This window comes from Pan troglodytes, chromosome 5 (assembly GCF_028858775.2).
Source record: "Pan troglodytes isolate AG18354 chromosome 5, NHGRI_mPanTro3-v2.0_pri, whole genome shotgun sequence".
Lineage (NCBI taxonomy): Eukaryota > Metazoa > Chordata > Mammalia > Primates > Hominidae > Pan > Pan troglodytes.
Window position 1 is genome coordinate 148,005,380 of NC_072403.2, and position 23,677 is coordinate 148,029,056.

General features: G+C 39.9%; 1 protein-coding gene across 3 annotated transcripts in view; it reads left to right on the forward strand.

The window, feature by feature from the left end:
* The window catches only part of PDE7B (phosphodiesterase 7B), a 686,767-nt gene that overhangs the window by 643,497 nt on the left and 19,593 nt on the right, over positions 1–23,677 (forward strand). For all 3 annotated transcript variants that reach the window (XM_063812658.1, XM_003311504.6, XM_001157383.8), the window contains 3 exons: positions 586–686; positions 2,134–2,265; positions 20,295–20,386. In XM_063812658.1, coding sequence (XP_063668728.1) covers positions 586–686; positions 2,134–2,265; positions 20,295–20,386 — 325 coding nt within the window. The remainder of the gene's footprint in view (positions 1–585; positions 687–2,133; positions 2,266–20,294; positions 20,387–23,677) is intronic.

Sequence of the window (23,677 nt, forward strand, 5' to 3'; positions counted from 1 at the left end):
AGGAGCATGAAAGATGATACTCTAACTTGAATAAGGTAGAAATAAATCCAAGAAGTCCACAGTTGGATCAAGGCAATACCCTGAATCTCTGCCCTAAGAGGCCCGGATTTGCTTTCATTGGTATTTGTTATTCAAGTGTTAAACCAGTCTTTGGATATCAGTATTCTGATGCTACTTGGGCTCTTTGAAGGAAACCTTATTTGTGGCATATTATTTATAAACAGCAGAAACTCAATTAAACTATAGTGTGAGATAAAGTTGTCCTTTTCCTACGTATTTATTTTTCCTATGAATGACAGCCTTTATGAATGTCAGAAAGGGGGAATTTATGAAGGAGGTGAGAAATCCCAATGCTTCACAAATCCCTTTGGCCTTTCTCCCCTCTGCTGTCCATCTCTGCTCTCTGCTAAAAACAGCCTAGCAGAACTGCCAAGCTTGCAAACCACGTTTATTTTTAAAGCATCTCTATGCTGCACATTTTGGAGGCGCTGATATTTTTAAGCAAAAAGCACCCACAGTAAGTCTAAGCTAGTATACCACTCCTATTTGGGTTTTAGTTGATTGAGTTATCTGTTTACCTCCCAGTCATGGTTCAAGAAGATTACCACAGCCAAAACCCGTATCACAATGCTGTTCATGCAGCCGACGTCACCCAGGCCATGCACTGCTACCTGAAAGAGGCAAAGGTAAGACAAGACCCAGCTGCCTCCTCAGCCACGTGGAAATGCCAAGGAAACTACCTGCTAGGCCCAAGTTACCCAACATATCTGAGTAACTATGTTATGTGTCATTAACAATGTGAACACAAATTATTGATATTAAGGTTCCAGTATCAGCTCTGAAAATCTTACAATGTTCACGAAAAAGGATGGGACTCATCTGAGGTTTTCTTTCATATTTTGTATATTTTTGAGGCTGCATTTGGACAAAAAAAAAAAAACTTCCTCTCTATGGCAATCTACATCTTAGCTATCTTCAACAGTCCATAGAACTAGCTCCATGCCTTAGATCTTTGCCACAAACAGCACCAGCATTGAACTTTGTTGGGAAAAGTCTCCTACTGCATGAGTTTTGATCAACAAATGGAATCAAAGCTCCTCAAGTCTGATGTTCTATTTCCTACTGAGCCAACTGGATATCCTGATTCAGGGCCCAAGAAAACTTGTGAATGTCAAAGACCTCTTAGCAAGCACGTTCTGATGCAATAAACCAATCCAAAGTTAAAAATTAAAAACATTGTAATAATGCTCAATACTCAACATTCAGGCAGTCCTTAGACTGAAAGTCTGTTGGTACAAGGTACAGGATGAGTTTTCTTAAGGTTTCTGGAAAATTATATTCTAAGACTGTTGAGTTCAATCTGTTTTTAACATCCCCCTACATATGCGGATGCTTTGACAGCAACAACTAAATATTCAGATGTCAAACAGGCACTCTCAGGGCAAAGCTGGGTGGGTGCCTCATCCCTGCAACATATCCCAAGGACATTAATGGCTCTGCTTTTTAATTCCCAAGTAGTCTAAACATTGTACTATGTCATACAGTTGTATTTTTAAAGTTAGTATTGGATTCCCATGTCTCTGCTTATTTTCCTAGCTAACCAGAAAATCACAGATTCTCATACATTCTCCCACTATTTATTACACATTGAAAAAAATGCAGATCTTGCAAGTCAGCCCACTTCTTTCAAAGTGGCAAAGATATATTAGACAGTTGAAATACACAAATGATTTTTAAGTAGGTCCATCACGTGACCAACTTTTTTCTTCATTTACACATTTCTCTAGGAGCAAGGCTGATTTCAGGCCCTGTCTTCTCCCTATCCACCCAACAGCACTGTTGCCAACCAGCAATGCCATCACAACAACAAAACAAAACAGAGTGGAATAGGAAGAAGGAGATACCAGAATAATCTACACAATTTGAGTTTACCCAATATTTTCCACACAGTCCTTTCCTTTTTGCCTGTGATTTCATGTGACTATCACCTCATTTAATGCTTCAAAGGGTAAAGGTCTGGCTGATAGGCTTAAACAATGCCATGATGATTCATTGTGTTTGATTTAGCCAAAATGATTATGAGCCTATTTGTGAAAATACACCAATCAATCTCCCAATTTGTTTTTTTAACAGCTCGCCAGCTTCCTCACGCCTCTGGACATCATGCTTGGACTGCTGGCTGCAGCAGCACACGATGTGGACCACCCAGGGGTGAACCAGCCATTTTTGATAAAAACTAACCACCATCTTGCAAACCTATATCAGGTAAGGGAGCCCAACCTGGAGCCAGCCACAGTATGGTCAATCGCCTTAGGCCCGGTGCTCAAGCCTGAATCTTGCCCATGGAGAAAGCCTTGTTTTAGGGTCCTAGAAGTTCAAAGACGAATGAAACATAATCTCTGCCCTCAAAAATTTGTTCAAACTCAGATGCTCAAAATGAGCAAAATCCAAGCAAACTTAATCCAAGTTTGAAAGAGGTTTGAGGAATTAGCTCATGTCGATACAATTGTTTTTTAAAATCTCTAAAGAGTAAATACTTGTGCTGTTCTTTGTATCCAAAGACCTTACTAAAATAAAGTGAGCTGCTGTTCTTCTTTTCCCATCAGTAAATTTATTCTCTAATTCTCTGGCCTTGTCCCTGTAAGGAAAGAGAAGAGAGAATGATCCGTGTGTGTGTGTGTGTGTGTGTGTTTTCAGAAACAGGGTCTTGCTTTCTCACCCAGACTGGAGTGCAATAGTGCAATCATAGCTCACTGCAGCCTGGAATTCCTGAGCTCTCAAACAATCCCTCCACCTCAGCCTCCCTAGTAGCTCAGACTACAGGCACGTGCTGCCACACCTGACTAATTCTGTTTTTCGTAGGGACAAGGTCTCACTATGTTGCCCAGGCTAGTCTCGAACTCCTGGCCTCAAGTGATCATCCCACCTCAGCCTACCAAAACACTAGGATTACTGGCATGAGCCACCTGGGACTACAGGCATGAGCTACCATGCCCGACCGAGAAGGATCTCTTTGATTATGACTAGGGAGAAATTGGGGTATAGGTCTAGGGACCACATTCAGGATACTACCTATATCAGTCACCTGTTCAACTGGTCTTAGGATCTCTTGGAGGCTATAGATCCATGTCTTTTAAGATTTAGGGACAAAGTTAAAGGCAAAGCAATATCACATAGTACCATACAGATATCTTCAGTGTCCTATAGCTGGCTAGAAAAAAAGCTGAAACTTTTCTTAGCCAAATTGGTGCTTGTAAATACTGAAAGTAAAAATTGTTTAAAAGGACTTGAAAATAATAGGAAACTTCAATTTTGTCAAAAAATTGTGATCCCTTTATTTTTGGCTATATACCATCACTATTAACTATACTAAGGAACATCAAAAAGATGAAAAAAATTTCTTTTAAAAAGTTCATTTCAACAAACTGTTTAACTAACCTTTATTCAACACTTACTATGACCCAAACACTGTGCCAAATGCCTTTGATGTAGTATATTATTAATCTTCACAATAGCCCAGTGAGGTGAGTACTATTATCATACCTATTTTCCACAGAAAGAAGAATTGATACTTGGGAAATTTAAGTGTTTTTCCTGAAAATAAACAGACAATTAATAGAACTGGAATTAGAACTCAACTTTTTGGTTTCCAGAGCCAAAGTGCCTAAGAACTATGCATCCTGCCTCTGAAATTCATATTGATCACCTACCGTGTACAAGAAACTAACAGCTCTCCTACAATGCTCCTATTGTAGTAAGGCAGACAAGAGGGTTCTAGAAAGTGATCGAGGCCAGGCGCAGTGGCTCACACCTGTAATCCCAGCACTTTGGGAGGCTGAGGCAGGCGGATCACTTGAGGTCAGTAGTTGGACAGCCTGGCCAACACGGTGAAACCCCGTCTCTACTAAAAATACAAAAATTAGCTGGGCGTCGTGGCACATGCTTGTAATCCCAGCTACTTGGGAGGCTGAGACAGGAGAATCACTTGAACCCTGGAGGCAGAAGGTGAAGTGAGCCAAGATGGCGCCACTGCACTCCAGCCTGGGCAACAGAGGGAGACTCCGTCTCAAAGAAAAAGAAAAGGAAAGAAAAGATAAGTGATCTAAAGTGTGAGAGGCTTGATAGATACTTTAAAGTGTTTAGCTACAAACAAATGTGATGGGAAGATGGGGGGAAAGAGAAACTGATTCTGCAGATAGTTGCAGCGGGAAAAAAAAGAACATAGAAAAAGAATGCTATAAACTGGGCCTTAAAGTGTGAGTAACATTAATAGCTGAGATGAAAAGAGGGCATTAGAGTCAGGATGAGCTGATGTACTTTTGGGATTAAATTCCACAACTCCAGAATAACTGAAAATGGAATGTCCGGTGGCCTTTAGCTGAGTATGGTCCCGCCATCTACAGCTCCGTCTCTGATCAGTGTCTTTTACATATCATGATTCAGTGCATACGCTCGCTTTTGTAGTAACTTCAGATTAGTTGTACAGGACATGACCTGGATCAAGAAATCTTTACTCTGCATTAAGTTATAGATGAGGAACTGGCAGAAATCTTCAAGTTTTCAATATCAAAGGAAAAAATCACGTTACATAATATATAAGCTGAGCAAACCCATTAACGACACATGGTATTTAAAAATCTTCGGAAATGTAGCCTTTTAGCCTCTCAAGGGCCTGTTTGCTGAGACACAAATGGGCTTTCAGGGAGCTATTTGCAAATTTTCATAGGATGTTTGCATGCACATTTTTCTAGGGAGAGGGTCTATAAGTTACTCTTATCAAATTTTAAAATAAGTTGCAGATTCTGAAAACGTTAAGAACCATGGTAATGAATGAAAAAAATATATGTACATATATGCACAAAAATTATGCATGCGCACATGCACATTTGGTCAACAAGAATACCGTAGAGAGGATGTGCCAGGAATTATGTGGCTTGGGGAACACCCTGTGCGTGACTTTGCCACAATCCAGACTTACTATAAATGAGATAAAATGGAAGAGGGCTTCCTCTCCCTCCTTCTGTTGGCTGTGCTCTTTTAGTTCTAATAAATAAGAGGATCATTGCATAACATCCAGCCTGTTATTCTGCCCTGAGATAAAGAGAGAGCAGGGCAGCTGGAGTGAAGGCCAGGTCAGAGGGCTCCCTCCCATGGTCTGTTCTCTGGGCCAGACTCACTCGCTGAACTGCCAACCAAGTTCAACGTGGAGGCACTGAAGGCACTTCTACTTGGCACCTCTCTCATCAGACTGGAAGCAGTCCAGGTGTCCGGGGTGGACTGGGAGGAAAAACAGCATGTGAGAAATAGAACCAAGAATTTACTTTCTGTTCCTTCACCCTCCAACCCCACACACACGAATTTAATGGTGGGCTTAGCAACTGTGCAAAGTAAGCATTAAGTTACATACAACGTTGGTGATTATAAATTGTAAAGGAATAACTTTCAGTTCAATTTTAAATTCAACTCCTTTCAATAGAGTCCAACAACATGGACTCTATCATTTACTCATGACACAGCATCCTTAAAATAATGACTTTAAAAAATTGTCCCATAAACATTATATTTATTACATTCTATAATGTCTTGCAGAAGTTTATAATCAGTTTTCTTAGTCATTTATCACAAGCACTTAGAGGGGGGTCAGCATTTTGAACCACTTTTTATTCTTAATGAGTCTGAATCGCAAACATGAAGTTGACCCAGCCAGGAGGAATATTCCTTCCACGTGGTCCTATGACCCCCCGCCCCTCCTCAAACAAACTCTGCAAAGACTAACATAAGCTCACAATTTCTACAGTATGAAAGGTGTTTTTGGAAAGTAGTGCTAAAATTATAAAAGGAGCCTCAAATTTGACTTTCTGTTCCATAAAGTTTCTGCCATCCCCAGTCTGAACCCCAGCCTTCCCTGCAGACAGCAATTGGCATCCCCGCTCCCTGCTCTCAGATATCTTGGGCAGATGCAGAACAAACAAGAGAAAGACATCTTCAAACAGGCATTAAACAAGGCAGTGCTATCGTTTCTTCAAGGGCCAAGGTCTTGTTTAGGGCTCAAGGAGCTTCTATTCCACTGAGACCTCCTAGGCTGGGGCTCTCATAGTGTTACCAAGGAGACCATTGGCTTGTTAGGGAAGAACTCAGCAGCCTCCATTATCTCCTAAAGTCTTGCACCTTGTTTCATGAGCAATTAAAAATGAAAACACAGACAATATTCCTGTTGTTTTTCTTTCTGTATCCTCCGGATTTAAAATGTTCAATTAACTCTGGTTCCTGGTACCCCAGATTCAGTTTATCATCATCATTTGAAGTATTTTAATCAAAGAAAGTGTCCAATAAATAGAGGAAAAAAACAGTTTAAATCTGCCTTGTATGATAGCAACTCTGCTCTGCCAGATTCTGTTTGCCAAATACCCTCTTGACTTAATTTGAAAACCTGTGTTGGTGGTGTATTAAAGACCAGGTGCGCTATTAGCAAACAAAGGGATTGTTTTGTTTTTAGGGTGAAAAATACTTGATAATTCAGGCACAAAGGGAAACGAAGGTTTTGCCTTAGAAGTTGGAAGGGTTTTGTTTTTTTCAAATTAAAGTTCTAATAGGTTTTGTTGTCACAAAGGTAGATGCTTACTCCTTCAACTTTAAGATGAAGATTACTCTTAAAACTGCAAGTAGGAAGGGTTTGAGCCACTAGAACACATTGTCATCAGGATAATATGAAATTACTGAACCGATACTTCTTAAAGATAGACAGACATGGTACCTGATGTGGTATTCTAGAACCGGTTAGGGTTTCAAAGGATATTAAATGGTATCCTCTCACCACATGTTTAGATCTCCATGACCATTTCTGATGCTTTTCTTCTTTTTCTCAGTCTACCTTTGGTTGATACGAGTCACTGAGCCTCTGTGAAAGATGAGTCTGTAGGAGTAGAGCTGCTTCTTGCTAGGGAGGATACAGCATTCTTATCTCTGGCAATTCACTAAGAAACCCCAGTGTATGCAAGCCTGCTCGCCACCCTTTGCCTCTCCCCTAGGTTCAGGGCACACCAGCATCATCCTCTCATCCACCTACTCTCAGCCTTGCCTGGTTTCAGCCCTTTTTCCACTATGAAGACAGAAAGAGTTTCCTGAAACTCAAATCTGACCACATCGATTCCTGCTTAAAACCCTACCATGCCTCAGGATTGAGTCCAAATGACTTAACACAATTTACCATCCCCGTTCTGATCTGACCCCTGCCAGTCCTTCCAGCCTCAATTCCCACCATTCCCCTCCCAGGCTTCTATGCATTGAGGCTGAACTTCCAGTTTCCCAAACATATCACTCAATTCTTTATCCATTCAGCAGATACATACGGAGTGCTGAATACATGCTAGGTGCAGGAGTATAGAAGATGAACAAAACAAATTAAAAAGTCTGCTTTTTTCTAAGGGAAACAGAAAATAAGTAAAATATGTCCTCTATTAGAAAGTGATAATTCATAGATAAAAACAAAACAAGATAAAGATATAAAGTATCCCTCTTGCTTACAGATCTTCACACCCATGCTCTTCCTTCTGCCTATTTGAATAAAATGTAGTATTCCATGGTATATTTTACTCAAATATAATATACAATAGAGTATGTTGTCTGTACTCTCTGATTCCTCTCTTACTTGCTCATCCTTTTGATCTAAATTTGGACATATTTCCCTCATGAAAGTCTTCTTTTTCTCTAAAAAATCCATCTTACAAGCCCCTCCTATGAGATTTTCCAGTACTCTCTTACTTCCCTTATCACAGTATGTGTCACTCGAATCGCTATTGCCTGATTAGATGTCCACTTCCCAGACAGATAGTACATTTTTGGTCACCTAACTCATTCACTGTGATATCCTCAATACCCAGAACAGTTCTGATGTCCAGGGAATATTTAATAGCTTCTCCTGCTTATTATTGCAGTCTTACTAAGAATACACAGAGAGTACACCATGCAGAAGTAGCAATGATTAAAAATTCTTGGAATGATCTTCTCATTGCATCTTGGAATTGACAAATGCAAGCTGATACATGTTATTTCTTGAGTCATTTACCTAATCTTGGTTGTCTGCGAATGAGTAGTGGCAGGGAACCAATTGCAGTAATAATTTTCAAATTTCTTTGGATTTTACGTAAGTCTAAGGATTTCACTACAGAAGATCCTAAATCTGGCTTCTATCAGATATTGACCAAAAATTCAAATAGGACTCTTTTTCTTTTAACAGTTCTTTTAACTTTTGCAGCTACTGAACTTTGGGGTTTGGGGTATCAATTACTCAGTACCCATTCAACAAATATTTACCTATTTAAGTGGCACTGTGCCCCATACCATGGCACAAAGATGAATACGATACGCTCCCTGCCCTCAATAGCAGTCATGTAGGGCCACAGTTTTCACACAGGGTATGTGTGCCCATGGGGATATGTGAAGACTTTCCAAGGGGTACACAGGCATAAATAGTGTTAACAGAATCCATTTTTAGGTCCTTAAACTGACTTGCCTGGAATGTGCTTGCGGGGCAGTGAAGCCAGTTCCACTTTTCCACTTAACTTTCACAGTCACCCTATTTCCACTTTACAAAAGACAGACACATGTCTGACTCATTCTAAGTTATATTTCATACTGACCTAGGTATAAAAATAGCAAGGAACTATATTAGTCCATACTCAACGCTGCTATAAGGACACATCTGAGACTGGGTAATTTAAAAAGGAGAGAGGTTTAATTGACTCACAGTTCTGCAGGGCTGGGGAGGCCTCAGGAAGCTTGCAATCATAGCAGAAGGGTAAGCAAACACGTCCTTCACATGGTGACAGGAAGGAGAAGTGCTGAGCAAAAGGAAAAAAAAAACCCCTTATAAAACCATCAGATGTAATGAGAACTCATGCACTATCATGAGAACAGCATGGGGGACCACCCCCATGATTCAGTTACCTCCCATCAGGCCCCTCCCATCACATGTAGGGATTATGGGAACTACAATTCAAGTTGAGAATTGGATAGGAACATAGCCACATATCATTCTGCCCCGGCCCCTCCCAAATCTCATGTCCTCACATTTCAAAACACAGTCATGCCTTTCAACATTCCCCAAAGTTTTAACTCATTCCAGCATTAACCCAGAAGTCCAAGTCCATAGTCTCATCTGAGATAAAGCAAGTCCCTTTTACCTAGGAGCCTGTAAAATCAAAGCAAGTTAGTTACTTCCTAGATACAATGGGGTCACAGGCATTGGGTAAATACACCCATTCCAAATGGGAGAAATTGGCCAAAACAAAAGGGTTACAGGCCCCATGCAAGTCCAAAATCCAATAGGGCAGTCATTAAACCTTCAAGTTTCAAAATGATCTCCTTTGACTCTGTGTCTCACATCTAGGTCACACCTGATGCTGGGCTCCCATGCCTTGGGCAGCTCCATTCCTGTGGCCTTGCAGGGTACAACCCCCTTCCCAGCTGCTTTCATGGGATGGCATTGAGTGTCTGTGGCTTTTCCAGGTACACAGGTGCAAGCTATAGGTGGATCTACCATTCTGGGGTCTGGAAGACAGTGGCCCTCTTCTCACAGCTCCACTAGACAGTGTACCAGTGGGGACTCTGTGTGGGAGCTCCAATCCTACATTTCTCTTCTGCACTGCCCTAGCAGAGGTTTTCCATGAGGGTTCTGCCCCTACAGAAACTCATGCCTGGACATACAGGCATTTCTGTACATCCTTTGAAATCTAGGTGGAGGTTCTCAAACCTCAATTCTTGACTTCTGTGCACCCACAAACTCAACGCCATGTGGAAGTCACTAAGGCTTGGGGTTGCACCTTCTGAAGCAATGGCCTGAGCTACACTTTGGCCCCTTTTAGCCACGGCTGGAGCTGAAACAGCTGGGATGCACGGCGCCATGTCCCAAGGCTGCACAGAGCTGGGGGGCCCTAGGCCCTGGCCCAGGAAACCATTTTTACCTCCCTAGGCCCCCAGGCCTGTGATGGTTCAGGCTGCCATGGAGGTCTTAGACATGCCTTGGAGACATTTACCCCATTGTCTTGGTGATTAACATTTGGCTTGTTACTTATGCAAATTTCTGCAGCTGGCTTGAATTTCTCCCCAGAAAATGGGTTTTTCTTTTCTATTACATCATCAGCCTACACATTTTCCAAACTTTTATGCTCTGCTTCCCTTTGAATGCTTTGCCATTTAGGAATTTCTTCTATCAGATACCCTAAATCATCTCTCTCAAGTTCAAAGTTCCACTGATCTCTAGAACAGGGGCAAAATGCCACCAGTCTCTTTGCTAAAGCATAGCAAGAGTCACTTTTATTCCAGTTCCCAACAAGTTCTTCATCTTCATATGAGAGCACCTAAGCCTAGACTTTATTGTCCATATCACTATCAGCATTTTGGGCAAAGCCATACAACAAGTCTCTAGGAAGTTCCAAACTTTCCCACATTTCCTGTCTTCTTCTGAGCCCTCCAAACTGTTCTAACATCTGCCTGTTCCCCAGTTCCAAAGTCATTTCCACATTTTCAGGTATCTTTATGGCAGCACCCAAATCTCAGTACTGTATTAGTCCATTCTCATGTTGCTATAAGGACATACCCCAGACTGGGTAATTTATAAAGGAAAGAGGTTTAATTGACTCACAGTTCTACAGTGCTGGGGAGGCCTCAGGAAACTTACCATCATAGCAGAAGGGGAGGCAAACACATCCTTCTTCACATGGTGGCAGGAAGGAGAAGTGCCAAGCCAAGGGGATAAAGCCCCTTATAAAGCCATCAGATCTCATGAGAACTCACTCACTATCATGAGAACAGGTTGGGGGACCACCACCATGATTCAATTACCTCTCACCGGGTCCCTCCTGTCACATGTATGGATTATAGAAACTACAATTCAAGATGAGATTTGGATGGGGACACAGCCAAACCATATCAAGAGCAATTAAAAATATTAAAGGAAGTCTCCTGTAACTGAGATATGATAACTCCCCCATCCATCTCATAAACAGACACATGGCCAATAAATTATTATTCTTGAGCATAATTATTCTTTCCAAATTTGCAATAAACGTGTGTTTTGACCAATGAGTTTCTGATAAGGATTATACTATAAACTCAAGCTGGAAAAATATTTAGTACTTAGAGCCTGATGTTAGGAAATTTTTTTAAAATCAAATTTCAATTTAGACTTTCATTGCAGAGAAATATGATAGGATGACAATAAAAGATTTTCACATATAAAATTATATTACATTAAAATAAAAATCTACAGAGAAATAGAATGAAAATACAAACTCTAGAGGGAAAAGAATTTAATATTTCTGACTTAAATAATAAGTTAAATTATTCATGTGGATTTTTTTCAATGGGTGCTGAATGGGCATTAAATGCCATTGTTATTAGGTTCCCTTAGACACATTTAATACCCAGAAGAGTGATATAGTAAGTTTATATTAAACTACCAACATTCACTAATACACTGGACATTACATCTTTTGTAACCACTTATATTTATGATTTTTGAAAGTTTAGATATCAACTCTGAAAAGTGTGAGGAAAGTATAGTTTTTCAAAATTCACTGAATGAGCAGACCACTGACATGTGGGAGCAAGGCCAGTGAACAAAGTTGTTACAAGGTGTTGTAGACACTAGGATAGAAGTTTCCTGTGGGTGTAGAAGGTCTGGAAGAGGAAGCTGTCAGTTCTGTTGAGAGAACCAAGAAAGGCTTTCCAAGCAGATCAATGATTTGTCTCAGAAATAAGTAGATAAGGTCGTGTGTGTGTGTATGTGTGTTTCCAACTTTATTAAGGAGATTCTCCTCACTCTTTTTTGGAGTTATGTAACCCTTTATTATCGTTTCCTATGCCCAAACCAAGCCTTATTATAAATCAAGACATTGAAAAGGCCCTCTCTCATTAGCTCTTTCAGGATGACATGGAAGACAAATTAACTTTAAATCAACTTGGTGTATTTGTGATTTAAACAAGATAGAAGTTTATTCCTAACCTTCATAAAAGTTGGGCAGTTGGAAGTCCAAGGAAGGCACAATAGCTCCACAAAATCATTAGAGACCCAGGATCCTTTTAGTTCTACAATCTGTCATCTCTTGGTAGGGCACTTGTCCTCCTCACCCAAGGTATCTGCTGGAGGTCAAACCATTCCTGCTGCATTCCAGTGAGAAGATAGAATGGGGAAAAGCAAAAGAAGCCTCTCTCAGATGACTCCACCTTTGGTTTAAACAACCTTCCTGGAAATCCCACGCAACACTTCTGCTAACATTTAGTAGATCAGAACTTCATCAAATGATCCCACCTAGTTGTAAAGGAGGCTGAGAAATGCTGTCTTTCTTCTGAATAGCCATAAGCCCATTTAAAAACTGAGGTTCTGTGAGTAAGGAAGAAAGGAAATCAGATAAATGGGATGAACAAACAGGAGTCTCTGTCATACGTGATGCTTAATCTTAAACCTAAGGCCATCAAAATGATGACTTGGTGTGATCCTTCCCTTTGTGTAACATTCTTCCTCTAACCCACCAATTACTACAGCACTTACATGACCATTGTGTTTTCCCTTTATTGTTGTTACTGCTTAGGTTATTTGATATCCCCACTGTGCTGCCATGTGTCTAATGGCACCTCAAACTCCACACGTCCCACACTGAACTCTACACCTGCTCCACTGCAGCTTTCCCGTCACGGTTAATGGGCACTCCATCCTTCTGTGCTCATACCAGAAACAATGGAATCATCCTGCAGACCCAGAAATCAACCACCTCTGATGCTTCCTCCCCCATCCACATCTCCATCACCTCTTACCTGGATGAGTGCTATTGTCCCAAACAGCCTTCCACTTGTATATTAGTCCCTTCTCACATTGCTATAAAGAAATACCTGCAACTGGATAATTTATAAAGAGGTTTAATTGGCTTATTGTTCCACAAGATGTACAGGAAGCATGATGCTGGCATCTGCTTGGCTTCTGGGGAGACCTTAGGAAATTTACAGTCATGGCAGATGGCAAAGGGAGTAGGCACCTCACACGGCTAGAGCAGGAGCAAGAGAGAGAGTGAGGGCAAGGTGCTACACACTTTTAAACAAGCAGATCTCATAAGAACTCACTACCACAAGAACAGCATCAAGGGGATGGTGCCAAATCATTCATGAGAAACCACACTCATAATCCAATCCCCTCCCACCAGGCCTCACCTCCACTATTGGGGATTACAATTGAACATGAGATTTGGCTGGGGACACAGATACAAACCATTTCAACCTGTTTCTCCCCTTACCCCTACCAAAGTCTGTTGTCAACATACACCAAAAGTGGCCTTATTTCAATGTAAGTCATATAATTTTACTCCTCCCAAACCCTTGCAGTGGCTCCTTATTTCTCTCAAAGTAAAAACCAAAATGTTTGTAATTGCCAGAAGGCTGTGCCTGGTCTGGTGTCTCATGACCTCACTGACTTCATGTCTTCATACTTCCCCTCTCTCGCTGTGCATTGACCTCACAGCTGTTAGCTCCTCCCTTGAGGCCTTTGCTCCAGCTGTTCTCTTTAGAATGCTCTTCCCCAGGCAGGAATGACTAACTCCCTCCTGCCTTCAAGCTTTTGCTCAAATCTCACATTTCCCCATGACTACCTTACCAGCCCTGACTATATCTGAAAGTGGGGACTCTCAGATGCCCACTATTCTGCTCTTCTCTCCATGCATTTACTATCTTCTAACATGCTATCCAACTCTTTCCAGCATGAAAGTATTTATTATGTTTATTGTTTATTGCCTGTCTCTCCCCATCTGATATGGTTTGGCTGTGTCCCCACCCAAATCTCATGTTAAATTCTGTGTCATGGGAGGGAACAGTGGGAGGTAACTGAATCATGGGGGCAGGTCTTTCCCATGCCCTTCTGGTGATAATAAGTCTCACAAGATCTGATGGTTTCATAAAGGGGAGGTTTCCTGCACAAGCTCTCTCTCTTCACCTGCTACCATCCATGTAAGATGTGACTTGCTCCTCCTTGCCTTCCACCATGATTGTAAGGCTTCCCCAGCCATGTGGAACTGTAAGTCCATTGAACCTCTTTCTTTGGTAAATTGCCCAGTCTCGGGTATGTCTTTATCAGTAGCATGAAAACGGACTAATATACCATCTCTACCACCACTAGTTTCTTGTCTGTTTTGTTCACTGATGTATTCCAAGCACATATCACAGTGCCTAGAACATAGTAAGTGCTCAATATATTTGTTGAATGAAATCAAGTAATTTGTTCTCTTACTTAGCAAATTTATAGAAACTCTGTGTGAGGCATAGATTTGAGTGGATACAAAAGGAACAAGGTTGGCTGCCTACTCATACCTAGCTTATAATGTAGTAAAAGATAAAGAACTCTAATACACATCAATGGGACTGAGTTTAATAGGACACAGGACTTCCGGAATGCCAGAGAAAAATTCAAAATGAGTATAAGACTCAGAAGAAAGCACATTTGCCTTTGCCTGGAATGATTGCAGATGGCCTTGTGGAGTATTTGAAGTGAACTTTGAAAGACAGGGGCTGGTTTGATAAGTGAACATAGAGAAAGAGGTGTTTGCAGATAATAAACCACCTTGGAAGGTATTAGGGTTAGCAAAAGGAAAGGACACCATCATATATTAATAATTTAATATTTATGTAAGTTATAGTCTTGCTAACATGATATTTATTTGGACTATAAGAGCTTTGTTGGAAAGGAGAGGTAAAGGTATTGAGTTATCTCAAACATTTAGGAACAAAGTGATATTTGGGACAATTTCATAAAGCATTGAACGTCAAGCTAAGGAATTCTACTTAATTTGTCTTACAGGGATCCGTTGTGGGGTTTGGAACAGAGCGCTGGGGCAGGTGGATAGCATGATCATACCACAGGCCAGCAAGCTCCTTGAGAGCAGAGATTTTGTCTTATTTATCCTTGGATCCCCAGTGCACACCACAGAACCTGGCATATTAGTGGGTGATTGATAAATATTTTTGTTTCAACCAGTGATTAGGGAGAATATAGAAAATTTTGTCAAATAAACAGGTCACATTCTGGCAGCTGTAAGGAGGATGACTTGAAGAAAAACAATGAAAAAGGATGGTAAAACTCTGAAATAGGGTGGCTTCTATGAAAGGAATGAATGGGCACAAGTGACACTATGTAGGAAAAACCAAAAGGATTCAGACACTGATTGCAGATGAGGGTTGAGAGTGAACAATGAGTTCTCCCCCAAGACGACCTAAATCTATTCAATCATTATTCAAACCACAAGATTTTTAGCAATAGAACCAGATTCAGAGGTAAATGCAAGAATTCCAATGTGGGTTTAGAAACTAACATCTAATTAGAACAATCAACCTTAGTTTTTTTTGAGCAACAACTATAGGTAATTTTGGCAAATTCAGTATAATTCCAGGTATTTATCAGCTTGTAAATTTCAGGCTTCTGATGCTTGGATGTGGTAGCACAGAGAAAATTCTTGGGAGGCAGCAAGGGCTGTATGCAGAGCTTAGGTTTGAGTCTGCAGGCATAAGTGAGGCCTTCCTCAGCTACTCACTAGCTCTGTGGCCTCCCTAAGAAACCTGAGTTCTTTATGACCTATGAATTCATGATCAAAATAGTGGAGGGCTATGTGAGATTTAGATGAGGGCATGGAAAGTGCCTGGCACAGAGTTGGTGTTTGATAAATGTTAGTCTCTCCTCTCTATGCTGTTCTTCTTTTCTTAGTCTCTGGAATCCACCATGGTGCCCCTATTTCCACCGCGGTTCTGGCCAAAACATGCTTTCATGCATAATGACTCTTCCACAAAGGCTGTGTTTGCAATCATCTACTCTATTGTCTTTTAATCTGTACCAGCTTCCAAGCTAACCCAATTTTCTAGCATTTCCCTGGTGCTCATCTCCAAATACAGTTTCACCAGCAAATTTCCTAAGTATCCTTTTATTCTGTCTTCAGGAAGATTATTAATGAAGATGTTAAGTCAGGCTGGCATACATCACCATGCTTAAGGCCATCTTCCAGACATTTTTGTTCCACTACATGGGGATATGGTGTCATTTATCATCAGATCTTGTTACAGCTTTCTGGCCCTTGAAAAACTCATGGGAGGGCACTCATGTCCACATCTACTTGAATTAGTCTTGCAAGTGAACACATGAGCGACTGAATTAAATGTCATCACAGGATTGAACATCTGTTACATCACACTAATCTATCACTCTTCTCTCCTAAATCTTTACAATCAAAACAAATTAGTCTAGCATGTGATTTTCAATCAGCCTTCTCTTTTGTTGTGTGTGGCTCATGCCCAAAAGGAAATAATAGACCAGTTGATAAAAGTAACAAAATTTCATTACTGCTTCAAACATGGTCAAGTGGTAAATAAAGAATAATGACTCCTTGGCAATTAGTGAAATAAATAGCAATAGGACAGACTCTACAGAAGATGGATATGAGACTCAGCCTCATGAAACTTACCTCATAACAAAGTCTTGGAGATAAATGAGTGTGTGGTTTTAGAATCAAGAATAGTTTTAGAATCAAGAATAGTTGCAGCTTTCCTGACTTGTGTTTTCCTAATGGAGCATTGATTGTGTCACTAACAAGAGATTCTCCTTCCTCATTTGCTGAAAAAGTTGAACATCGTATGGGTGGCTCAGATACAGTAGGGGCATAATATAATGGGATGGTTTTTAGCCGCACTTCTGACTCCATTTCGTCACCATATTATTTTCCTTGCTTCTTTTCCCTTACTTTTTGTTTAACTGTGGTAAAATACATGTAATATAAAATTTACCATCTTAACCATTTTGAAGTGTACAATTCAGTGGTATTAAGCACATTCATAATGTGCAATCATCACCACTACCCAACTCTAGAACTCTTTTCATCTTGTAAAACTAAACCCTGTGCCCATTAAACAATAATTCCCTGTTCCTCCCTCCCCTTAGTCCCTGGCAACCACCCATTCTACTTTCTGTCTCTAAGACTGTGGCTACTCTAGGTACCTCATATACATGAAATTATACAGTGTCTCTCACTTTTTATTGAATGTTATTGTCTTAGTCCATTTTCTGTTGCTTATAACAGAATACCTGAAACTGAGTAATTTACAAGGAAGCAAAATTTATTTCTTACAGTTATGGAAGCTGAGAAAGTCAAGATAGAGGGGGCTGTACCTTGGTGAGAGTCTTCTTACTAGTGGAAACTCTGTATGGAGTCCTGAGGCATCTCATGGCATCACAGAGAGGGGGCTGAGCATGCACAAGTGTTAGCTCTTCTCTCTTCCTCTCTTATAAAGCTACCAGTTTATCTTCCATGATAACCCATTAATCCATTAATCCATTAATAGATTACTCCACAATCCAATCACCTCTTAAAGGCCCCACCTCTCAATACTGTCACATTGTGGATTAAGTTTCAATGTGTGTTTTGGAGGAGACATTCAAACCATAGCAACTATCCTTTTATATGTTTTGTAAGATTATAACTACTCTTGAAACCAAATGGAGACTGAATAAACAAAATATTGCCTGAGGTCAAGAGGAGTTCTATTCTGTATCTATGAAGTCAATGGTACAGACATAATGTTTCCTAATTAGAACAAAACACAATCGAGTATAAGAAATATTCATCATTTAAGTGGTTAATTGTTCAGATAAAAAGCATATTTAAAATAACAGGTCAAGGGAGAGATTGAATATAACACAGGTTCCCTCAAGGACAGGAATGTTAAGATAATTGAGCAAGGAAGCAATTGTAGATTCCAACTCACAGATTTAATCAGCTAAATGCCAAGGTGCTGGTCACAAAGATTACCGGCAGAGCAGCCTGCAAGATAATGGTTCTCAAACCTTAGTGTACATATGAAATTATTACCACGAGCCTATCAAATCAGAACCATAATGACTGCAACTCAGGAGTCTGAATGTGTCACCAGCTACCCTGGTGGTTTGGGCTTAGGAGGTTCTTATCAGCGTTGAGAAATGATGGTCAGTGAAGTAGATTAGACCAGAGATTGTGAGGCTTGCCTCCATTCAGTTTGCTAGTATAATCTTGGATTATGTTATGACTATAGTGCCATGGTATCCATTACTACCTATTTCACTGCTTCATTTTTTTATTATTATTATTATTATACTTTAAGTTTTAGGGTACATGTGCACAATGTGCAGGTTAGTTACATATGTATACATGTGCCATGCTGGTGTGCTGCACCCATTAACTCGTCATTTAGCATCAGGTATATCTCCTAAAGCTATCCCTCCCCCCTCCTCCGACCCCACAACAGGCCCCGGTGTGTGATGTTCCCCTTCCTGTGTCCATGTGTTCTCATTGTTCAATTCCCCCCTATGAGTGAGAATATGCGGTGTTTGGTTTTTTGTTCTTGCGATAGTTTACTGAGAATGATGATTTCCAATTTCATCCATGTCCCGACAAAGGACATGAACTCATCATTTTTTATGGCTGCATAGTATTCCATGGTGTATATGTGCCACATTTTCTTAATCCAGTCTATCATTGTTGGACATTTGGGTTGGTTCCAAGACTTTGCTATTGTGAATAGTGCTGCTATAAACATACGTGTGCATGTGTCTTTATAGCAGCATGATTTGTAGTCCTTTGGGTATATACCCAGTAATGGGATGGCTGGGTCAAATGGTATTTCTAGTTCTAGATCCCTGAGGAATGGCCACACTGACTTCCACAATGGTTGAACTAGTTTACAGTCCCACCAACAGTGTAAAAGTGTTCCTATTTCTCCACACCCTCTCCAGCACCTGTTGTTTCCTGACTTTTTAATGATTGCCATTCTAACTGGTGTGAGATGGTATCTCATTGTGGTTTTGATTTGCATTTCTCTGATGGCCAGTGATGGTGAGCATTTATTCATGTGTTTTTTGGCTGCATAAATGTCTTCTTTTGAGACGTGTCTGTTCATGTCCTTCGCCCACTTTTTGATGGGGTTGTTTTTTTCTTGTAAATTTGTTTGAGTTCATTGTAGATTCTGGATATTAGTCCTTTGTCAGATGAGTAGGTTGTGAAAATTTTCTCCCATTTTGTAGGTTGCCTGTTCACTCTGATGGTAGTTTCTTTTGCTGTGCAGAAGCTCTTTAGTTGAATTAGATCCCATTTGTCAATTTTGGCTTTTGTTGCCATTGCTTTTGGTGTTTTAGACATGAAGTCTTTGCCCACGCCTATGTCCTGAATGGTATTGCCTAGGTTTTCTTCTAGGGTTTTTATGGTTTTAGGTCTAACATTTAAGTCTTTAATCCATCTTGAATTAATTTTTGTATAAGGTGTAAGGAAGGGAAAAATCACAAGCATTCTTATACACCAATAACAGACAAACAGAGAGCCAAATCATGAGTGAACTCCCATTCACAATTGCTTCAAAGCAAATAAAATACCTAGGAATCCAACTTACAAGGGACGGAAGGACCTCTTCAAGGAGAACTACAAACCACTGCTCAATGAAATAAAAGAGGATACAAACAAATGGAAGAACATTCCATGTTCATGGGTAGGAAGAATCAATATCATGAAAATGGCCATACTTCCCAAGGTAATTTATAGATTCAATGCCATCCCCATCAAGCTACCAATGACTTTCTTCACAGAATTGGAAAAAAATACTTTAAAGTTCACATGGAACCAAAAAAGAGCCCGCATCGCCAAGTCAATCCTAAGCCAAAAGAACAAAGCTGGAGGCATCATGCTACCTGACTTCAAACTATACTACAAGGCTACAGTAACCAAAACAGCATGGTACTGGTACCAAAACAGAGATATAGATCAATGGAACAGAACAGAGCCCTCAGAAATAACGCCACATATCTACAACTATCTGATCTTTGACAAACCTGAGAAAAACAAGCAATGGGGAAAGGATTCCCTATTTAATAAATGGTGCTGGGAAAACTGGCTAGCCATATGTAGAAAGCTGTCACTGCTTCACTTTCTTTCTTACATTTAGCGTGGCCTGATTGAGCTACTGAAAGAGGGGCAGAGGCAGGAGTGAATGATGCTGGAAATAGATCCTCATTCAACCCTGCAGCAGAGGGTCAGCCACGGGCCCTGCTGTTCTCCCATCATCACAGCCTTGAGACTAGACCTCATGGTTGTTTTATCTTTTGGGTTTTTTTTTTTTTCCTGGTCTGCCTCTGGGTCATCAAGTACAAACTGGAGGGAAAATGCTAGCGTCTGTGGAGCTGTGTTCAGCATGAAAGATCAGTATGTGGCTTCCCTCTCATTTATATCTCTTATTTTCTTTCTTTCTAGAATATGTCTGTGCTGGAGAATCACCACTGGCGATCTACAATTGGCATGCTTCGAGAATCAAGGCTTCTTGCTCACTTGCCAAAGGAAATGACGTAAGTGCTGCCGAGATGAAACATACTGATGTGCATGCAGTAAAGATAAGCCACTTTCTCTAGGGCAGGCTTGGGACCTTTTGCGTGAATGGCAGAGAGCCCCCCGGCTGTGCTTCCTGCCTGCACTGAGCTGTCTATCAGAGGAGATTTGGTGTCAGTTACAGCAACCCAGAAACCAAAATCTCTCTGTGTGCTTTGAAAGGGCCTTGCAGAGTCAATGACCTACAGTCAGGAAAAGGGATAATAAACAGCTCTCAGTTTTCACACGCTTCAGTATCAGTGCTCGACTTTGCCAAATTCCCGACCTTTAGTTTAGCAAAATTGTCCTTCCATGTAGCTCCAAATAGTAAATATTTATCAAGAAGGAACCCAGGCATTCTAAAGCTAGAGTTCAAAAAAGTATATTTTGTAATTGCTAGTCTCAGCAAAAATAGAAGTCAGAAATTCTTTTCTAAAATGTCTTTTGCTAAATAATTGACATGGCCCTAGCATTTTTTTCACCAATTAATTTACCTTATGTCTCTTGCACTTTAAACAGAAGGGGAGACACTCGTTTTCTGGTTCACTATTTGATAGCCATGGTATGTAGGCTGAGTCCCACTAAATCTGAGGCCATTGTTTCATTTTCCTGGTGGCCCCAAGTTAGCTGCTAATACTGTCTTCCAAGGCCACCATTAATTCTGATCTGTTTAATGAACACGTGCAGAACCCAAGAAATCTAGGTGAAAAGAGTACATAGATTGCTGTACCCTTCTTCAAGACAAGCACATAACTTGAGGTCAAGGACCAAGTGGTGTCTCCCAACTGAACAAGCAGTATACTCTGGGTTGTGGATTGATTCCTGGCCCTCTGATTTGATCTCATGCTGTTTCCTAGCACCCAGAGGAATGTGAAATTTGCAGGAGGAATTTCAGTTCTGATACATTTTTATTCCCTGGAACTAAATAAAACCAGTTCTCGTGCATGGAATAAAAACGTATGCCTCTTACTAGAATAATAAATTGCAAAGATTGAAAGAATTAAATGCAAAAAGAACTAAAAACTAGAGCAAAAGATCAAGTGAGAAGAAGAAAAGAGGAGGTAAGGAGAGAGACAAAGAAGAAAGAAGGAGAAGGAAAGGAAGAATAGTGAGGACAGGAAAGAAGAAAATGCAAGGGAAATGGGAAAGGACTCTGGGGTGACCAGGCTTCTCCTGGTCAGTACCTGCATTCATCCTGTTTGTTACTCAATTAATATTTCTTTCCTAAAATATTCATTTCACATCTATGGATTCCAATGAAAAATATATTTTTATGTGACTTTGTGGAACACAGTGTTATAAATTGTTTTTGCCAGAAGAATAATTGTTATACAATAATATATGTGAAAACTTTATTACAAAAGCCATTATCATAATCATTATTATTCCTTCTATCACAAGTAAATGCTTTAATGTCATTTTTCTGATTTTAAAAGTAGGGCAGGTTAATTATAGAAAGTAAGGAAAATTCAGGAAAGTGTTAGTTTGAACTATGTGAAGTTGCTCTTTTTAAGGGCCAAAAACAGGAGACTTTTAGCACTTTCATATGCTTCAGCTTGATATGAAAGAGAAAACTGAAACTGCTAGTAATCCTGCCATCCAGGTATAGTTCATGTTAACCTGGCTAGTTTATTTTCTTTTAGTCTTTTTTTCAATACAAACTTATTTTAACAAAATATGGTTATTTGGGGAACTTATTTTACAGTTTACGTCCTGAAATTTTTTATTTACAATAAAGACTTTTTTCCAAATCATTAAACCTGTTAAATTAAAATGATTTTGTCAGCCATATGGCATTATTGTATACCACTACTGCCTTTCATTTGGAATTCAAATGGTTCCCAATATCCCAAACTTTGATACTCTGTTTTCTCAGGAAGTATTTGTAGATAAAAATTATTGGTCAGTGATGATGAGCATTTTTTCATGTGTTTTTTGGCTGCATAAATGTCTTCTTTTGAGAAGTGCCTGTTCATGTCTTTCGCCCACTTTTTGATGGGGTTGTTTGTTTTTTTCTTGTAAATTTGTTTGAGTTCACTGTAGATTCTGGATATTAGCCCTTTGTCAGATGAGTAGGTTGCGAAAATTTTCTCCCATGTTGTAGGTTGCCTATTCACTCTGATGGTAGTTTCTTTTGCTGTGCAGAAGCTCTTTAGTTTAATTAGATCCCATTTGTCAATTTTGTCTTTTGTTGCCATTGCTTTTGGTGTTTTGGACATGAAGTCCTTGCCCATGCCTATCAAAACCACTATGAGATATCATCTCACCCCAGTTAGAATGGTGATCATTAAAAAGTCAGGAAACAACAGGTGCTGGAGAGGATGTGGAGAAATAGGAATAATTTTACACTGTTGGTGGGACTGTAAACTAGTTCAACCATTGTGGAAGTCAGTGTGGCGATTCCTCAGGGATCTAGAACTAGAAATACCATTTGACCCAGCCATCCCATTACTGGGTATATACCCAAATGACTATAAATCATGCTGCTATAAAGACACATGCACACGTATGTTTATTGCGGCATTATTCACAATAGCAAAGACTTGGAACCAACCCAAATGTCCAACAATGATAGACTGGATTAAGAAAATGTGGCACATATACACCATGGAATACTATGCAGCCATAAAAAATGATGAGTTCATATCCTTTGTAGGGACATGGATGAAATTGGAAACCATCAGTCTCAGTAAACTATTGCAAGAACAAAAAACCAAACACCGCATATTCTCACTCATAGGTGGGAATTGAACAATGAGATCACATGGACACAGGAAGGGGAATATCATACTCTGGGGACTGTGGTGGGGAGGGGGGAGGGGGGAGGGATAGCATTGGGAGATATACCTAATGCTAGATGACGAGTTAGTGGGTGCAGCGCACCAGCATGGCACATGTATACATATGTAACTAACCTGCACAATGTGCACATGTACCCTAAAACTTAAAGTATAATAAAAAATAAAAATAAAATAAAAAAATAAATAATAAAAAAATAAAAAATAAAAATAAATAAATAAATAAATAAAAAATAAAAAAAAATAAAAAAAAAAGAAAAATTAAAAAAAAAAATTATTGGTCAGAAAGGTCTGAATTTTTAAGTTTCTTGTATATTATCCAATTGTTCTTCTAAAAGGCTGTATCTACCTGTATTCCAGCTGATGGATTATAAGAAAATGTACCAATGTACCATCACCAAAATTGAGTTTATTTTTATCTTTTTAAAATATTTGCAAATTTGACATATATGTATGTATATACACAAATATATA